Source organism: Pyxicephalus adspersus, chromosome 4 (genome assembly GCF_032062135.1).
Source record: "Pyxicephalus adspersus chromosome 4, UCB_Pads_2.0, whole genome shotgun sequence".
NCBI classification, from domain to species: domain Eukaryota; kingdom Metazoa; phylum Chordata; class Amphibia; order Anura; family Pyxicephalidae; genus Pyxicephalus; species Pyxicephalus adspersus.
Window position 1 is genome coordinate 99,251,405 of NC_092861.1, and position 6,821 is coordinate 99,258,225.

General features: G+C 37.5%; 2 protein-coding genes across 2 annotated transcripts in view; one reads left to right on the plus strand and one right to left on the minus strand.

The window, feature by feature from the left end:
• The window catches only part of GALM (galactose mutarotase), a 103,271-nt gene extending 101,824 nt beyond the window's left edge, over positions 1-1,447 (plus strand). The window contains exon 8 of the mRNA XM_072409127.1: positions 1,098-1,447. Coding sequence (XP_072265228.1) covers positions 1,098-1,139 — 42 coding nt within the window. The 3' untranslated portion in view covers positions 1,140-1,447. The remainder of the gene's footprint in view (positions 1-1,097) is intronic.
• Positions 30-4,771, minus strand: SRSF7 (serine and arginine rich splicing factor 7; the record flags this gene model as incomplete). The annotated part of the gene is given in 7 exon segments (XM_072409129.1): positions 30-62; positions 267-314; positions 612-713; positions 1,162-1,236; positions 2,614-2,790; positions 3,321-3,501; positions 4,635-4,771. Coding segments are annotated over 7 exon segments (644 nt in total), but the record flags the coding sequence as incomplete, so codon positions are not given.
• Between the last annotated feature and the right edge of the window lie 2,050 nt (positions 4,772-6,821).

Sequence of the window (6,821 nt, forward strand, 5' to 3'; positions counted from 1 at the left end):
ACACACACACACACACACACACACACTACCTTCTTTTTGGAGAAGCCGATCTTGACTTTGATCTGAAGAACAAATCAGAATGAAGGGGAAAAAAAATATGTTAGGGTTGATTTATTTCCAGGTCTAATGACTATGAATTAAATATTTGACCTTGGTGATACAAAACGATTCCAGACATTTGTATATGTGGCAAATAATGTGTCCAGTGACATAGTTAATGCCTCAGTCTACAAACCAATGTTTCTAGCATTGAAATAAAGTCTCACCTGGTTCTAGGGTGTGACACAGACCTGGATCTGGACCGTGACCTGGATCTAATAAGGCAAGAGAAGAAGGGAAAAAAAGAAAAAAAGTGCATATAAACCTATTACAGTTCGCATTAACTATGTTTCTTATGCAACCTTTCTGCACATTAACAATAACGATTATTAAGGGGCTCTAAACAGAAAGTAATATTTTCCTCAAAGTGCTCTCATCTTATTTTTATATTATTTGTAGAGGTCAGGGAAGGGAGTATGTAAAACCCACAAAAAACCCAGATTGTATTTTGCTTTAAAATGTTTATGAGTGTCAGAATACTTGGGGGGAGGTTTTAAAGTGTTTTAACATACCGAGATCTTTTTACTGAGGGAGATCGAGATCTGCGTGGACTTCCAGATCTGGACCTACGTGGTGAAATAGATCTTGAACGTCGGGGTGAACCAGACCTGGACCTAAAAAAAAAACCCACACACAAATATACATAATTCAAGTAATGTTCTGCACATCATTATTTCAGTCTACAGGAAGCACTAACAATTTGTCCGAATTCATGAGTTTGTATTTTAAAATTGCATGTACTTTGAATTGTTTTAATAGGGACAATCAACCAACGTGTTTTAATAGGTAAGCAACTACAGTTATCCACTGGTTCCCTTGGCTACTCCACAGAAAGCCAGTGATCATTTTATGTTGCATTAACCCCCCAGGTGCACAGTAACCACAGTTTTAAATACAAATTGGTCAACAGTTTTCTACTGTTCTGTAGATATTCACATAGTAGTTCCACAAACTATAAAAAACCCTCTAAAAAGGATTTTATATTTTTATCAAAACAGGTAATGCCAACTATACAGTTTCCCTGTGCTGTAGAGAAATAATGGTAGAGTTGGACAAACTCACCTTCTACCGCGGCTTCTGCTACGTGAACGTGAATATCTTCTTCCCCGAGATCTTGAGTGAGAGCGGGACCGAGACCTGAATATTTTGAAAGAACAAGTTATTTCATGACTAAAACACAAGTTCAATGCAATTTAACCAGACATTACCATTGTCTGAAAAAAAGTAAATAAAAAAAAATTATATATAATAGGTAACATTTGCCTTGTATAGATCTACCTAGGAAAAAAAGAAATTGTTAAAAAAGGAATTCCATTTTTATATTAAAGTAAATATTCTAAAATATAAAGACTAGAAGTGGTATTTAAAATAAACCTTGCAAGTCTGCAGGTCGACCCTCTTTGCCCAAGGTCTAGAAGATCTATACGGTCTAGAAGGATCTACCAGCCGATCGCTTCATCTATTGTAGGTCTTCCAATCTAACGACGACCAAACTGACAGCCATATGAGCCAGATGAGGCTTGATTGACGCAAGAAGGTTTTTCTAGATGGTAATGTGGTCAATCTGTAGTTCTTTTCTAAACCGGAGGGGAGCCCCAAATGTAAGCCAATATTACTTTGATACGGCGATCACAGTAGATCTTAGATTTCATGACCTCTATAGAATCATAAAGGTGGATCTAGATGTAGATGGCTTGAGGGGATCTGGCCTCTTATGCTGATCACCTCAAGGTCTAGCAGAATCATAATGTCGGATTTGCAAGGCGCCTCAGCATGAAATCTTAAGGCTCGTGACATTCTGAATCAAGGCGACTGACTCAAACGAAGAAACCTGTAAGGTTTTGACCAGGTGATTATTAAAATTTTTGAACAATTCAAAGTAAAACAAGCCATAACGTACCAGAACAGAAAAGCAGCAGCCCACCATTCCTACACCGTTTTCAGTTATGCAGCAGGATTCTTTTTTTAGGTTGCAGCAGATACGGATAAATGCTAACCTAAATATAACTGCCATTCACTATATTTCATTAATATTGTCTGAACAGTATGAAATCTGCACAAGCATGCAATAAACCTCCCAGTCTACTCTTGATGCTCAAATATGTCTAACACAATTTTAGGAGAAGACACAGAAGCAAGACTACAACTCTGACTATAGGATATTTTGTGTGTAGCAACCCACCACCAAATATTTAGGCTGCTTGAACCAGATAAAGGATATAAATTTATATTCCAATTAGTCTTCAGATTGTTATACTAAGGTAAAAGGAATCTCATTTCTGCCTAGCTACATACATTTGACTTTTTTTCTGTTATATGACTAGCTAATTTAATACCACATAAAAAAAAAAAATAACTAGGCTCTACACTAGTACAATATCTAGTCAGATATAATGGGCAGTCATATAGGAGACTACATTTATTCACTGAAAGGACTGCTGCTTTTAACACCCACAACAAACATTTAATTCTTGAGAGCCTACTATTATAAGCAGCCAAGACAAACTTGTGTACCTGCTCCTTCTGCGCCTACTGTAGCGTTGACAGTCATATGCATAGTGCCCTTTTTCACCACACTCATAACATCTGTCACTTGGATCAAAGGGTCTTCTTGCTGGTGGTCTGTCATAGCGGGAACGGCGTGGCATTCCAGTTGATAGTTCTACCCGAACCCTTGAGCCGCAGATGACCCTGTTTAGAGCAGCAAAAGTCCTGTTTAGCACATAAGCAAGCACACAGCTAGCCTATACATAATTGGCTTATAACCCTTACCAGACATGGTCATGGTTTAAAGAACTTGGCATTACACTGCAGCATCAATGATTATCCAAAAAGCTACAAGAACATGTAGACATATATCCCAACAATGTAACCGATCTCACAGCCTTACTAATGTTGCCGTTTAAAAAATAAACTGCTCCATTTCATTTAAAAATGTAAACCAGCTTCAACACTGGTTTCTTTGTTAATCTGCCAGGCAACATTATATATACACACACATACGTATAAAAGCCTTCTAATATATAAAATATTAAGAAAAGGTAGTGTGGTAACATATCAATAGCACCCTTTCACATATGAAATACACTGAAACTACTAAAGTTTTTTTTTGTGTTTTGTAAGAGAACAAATTGCTTCTCTTTAGCTTTTCTCTGTTTCTAAACTAGCTTTGACATGCAAATTTTTAAAAACATAAAACCTTAAGAAAGCCTTCAACATACTTTCCATCTAGGCCACGCACTGCATCTTCAGCATCTCTTGTATCTTCAAATTCAACAAAAGCAAACCCAGGAGGGTTTCTTGCAATCCAAACGGTACGCAAAGGACCATAGTAACTAAAAGCTCTCTCCAGCTCTCCTTTGCCAGCACCAGTACCCAGATTACCAACGTAGACTTTTGCTTCTAAAAAAAAAAAAAAAAAAAAAAAAAAAAAAATCGTTAAAAAAGCTTTTCAAATTTGATAGTGCCATATTTCTTTTTGGGTCAGTAGTTATCAGGTTGTCAGAATACTCATCAATACTCTTTATATTGCAGCCCACATGCTAGGCAATCAAGCAGTTCTTGGCAATCAATATTTCCCAAAGGTATTTAAAAATGAAAGAAACTTAACCAAGAGCCAAGATGTGTGTTGACGTTAGGTTAGGAATGAAGAACAAAAAAACATTAATATCAGTCTCAACTTTGCTGCAGCAGACAATTATTTGGGTGGACTGATCATTTGAGGATTGTGACCTGCAACATCTGTTTATGCTGTTCCTTCATCCTAATCCAATATGTATGTGCCTAAACCTGATTAAAAATGAAAGGGGGAAAATAAGTTTTGCAAAACCCTGATCGAAAATAGCACACACAGCATCTCAGCCTAATATATACCTGCAAACTAAATTAGGTTAATCCTAATCCAGTGCTATACAATCACATTTGTATATAATATAAATTATATTACACTTGACCATGTAAGACTGACAATGGGCAGAAGGTTGGGTACATGTGTACCATGCCTACTCAGAAGTTCCATGACCTATTCCCCCCCAACGAAAGACTTTGGATATCCATTGGCAACTTCTTTGTTTATATGTCTCGAAATAATCACTCAAGCCAGAGTAGGAGCCCAACTGGTAAATCGAGATACAAAGGTTTAAAAACGAACATAGGCGACTGGAACCAATAGTTTAATTGCAGTGAGAACTGCGGAAAGCTGAAGTTAATGCGCCACAACAAAGCCGCGGCCCGACTCCACAGAATCGTTCGCTCGTAGCAACACAATAGAAGGGAGGGGGGAGTGTTTGTGTGTGTACACTTTTTCTTTGTGTGTACGTTAAAGGAGATTTACCTGCAAAACCAGCACAGCACTAGATTACAGTCCCCACTATATCTCGCTCATGTACACATACAGACAAGCATGTGACCAGTGCGCCTTACAAAATGGCGGCTACAGGCCAAACATACTTTGGAAGCGCTTCACAGCCAATTACATCAATAAAAAAAAAAACCGTCCCCAAGGAACGCTTCGACACAGTGATGAGTAGGCTTACCTCCGCTATATCTTCCGTATCGTGACATTGTTCCTTCCTTAGGTCCTTCTCAACGAGGATGACTCGTAAGTGGAATATGGCGAATTGCCTGCTCAATTCTTATGAGAGCTACAACAGCCTGCGGTGACGTACACGATTCCAAATGGTTGACAATGTGTTACGTAATTCTCAGAAACGCCCCGTTCAGGAAGAGCAGTATACACGGCAATAGTCTGGAGACACGCCTCCTTTTTTATGTGTGATGGTGTCTATGGAGCCTGGAGAAAATACAATACACCTCTGCAGCCTAATACTGAATACTAATTATAAACATTTCTTCAGGTAACTTATTTTACTATAAAACCTACCGAGCAAATATACCAAACCTGTAAGCAATAAATGAAAATCACCTTAGATAAACCATCAAGCATTATATAACGTTCTGGTTATATAACAAAATATATTTATGAAGATGTATAAGGAACAGGGTTATTGAGATATTAGAGATTTATGGTATGGAACTATAAAAATGGTTATATAAAATGTACACATTATTGTTTTTAATTACATTTGACATACCTTTGTTGGATTCCAATTCTAAAAACCCTCAAACAGAAAAAAACAGAAGACAGCTGGTAACAGACACTGGCCATGAGTACTGAAATAGGTAAAATGGTGGATGTCTGCGAAGTGATGGACGCAGTGGCCTCCTGCCCACCAAAGCTTAATACAATTAAAATAATTTAAAAAAACTAAAATGTGGCACAAAGTATTTAAATAAATGATAATAATAGATATGTGTCACATGTGTATGGGCTCAGTTGGTCTGCTTCTGAGATCTCATCTGTGCTGCTTTATCTGGGTGCTGCAAAGCCTTTTGGCTCCCTTTTATTTCAATGGACACCTTTGTGTTCTATTTGAAAGTATTAGTACAGACCTATCCATAGAAATGAACAGGGGTCACTCTACAGAGACCCACCAAAAATTGTTATGAAGAAAATGGTCATGACACATTAGGGCTGCATAAAAATTTCAGGAGATAATTTTCAGGTAAGTATTTACCCACAATATGGGGTTGTTCAGAAGGGACAGTTTTACTTTTAGTCCATAAGTAAACCTAACCAGGTCTATAACATTGCTAAAGTAATAGCGCTGATGTGCTGAAACAGGTACTTCTACTCAGTATCATGGTAATCCCTTTGATGCTCCTTATACCCTCTATCCAGGCTGTATATGAGGCATTACCAAATCATAATTTAGACTCATCTTTAAACCAAGAACACAAATATTATATAAATTATTTAATGTACAGCGCTGCGTAATATGTTGGCGCTATATAAATCCTGTTTAATAATAATAATAATAATAATGCAGAATTACCATTCATTAGATGTGGTGTTTTTTTCACTTTTCACATACATGATCTATGTAGTATTAACAGTGTCACCCTCAATCAAGAGGTTCAGCAATGGCCTCTACGCTCTCCTTCATCTTCAAAAGTAAAGTTTCTGATTACTACCCATTGTGTAGTCTAGTAGTGTATGATTGTGTTTGTAAATGCATATTGGTTTCTCACCTACATCATGCCCTTGAACACCCATACTTCCCCATTATCCATAGCAGCAGGAACACAAAGAGCTCTTTAGAGAGTTTAGCACCTGCTACGTATGAATTTTAAAGCGGAACTAAACCTAAAAAAATATAAAATTGCAAGCATTTACATCAGTTTATAAATGTTAGCTTCTCAATGATCTGTCTACAATGTGATCTGCTTCAAGAACATTTGTGGGTGGCAGGGTGTGTTGTGAAGAAATTCAGTATGAGTTACTTCAGCCACTTTCCTAATTTACCTGCTCAGTTATTCAGCAAATATTGAAGCCAGATGTTCAGTACAACATACAATAGCCAGGTACCTAGCATGTTTTAAAAGAAGGTCAGCAGGTCAGCAGTGGCCACTGTCTTTCTGGTAGGGCAAGTTTACATTTTCGTGACACGGCACCACATGCATTGCCATGTACAATGCTACGCAAAAACACAGGTAACATGCATTGGTGTACTGTGGTGCCATTCATTCTGACAATTAGAGAACAATGCAAAAGGGTAAATATACCTTAAGGGGACGCAGATAACAATGAAATCCTAACAGTGGTTAGGACCCCTCATCCTGAAGATAGATAGATAGATAGATAGATAGATAGATAGATAGAT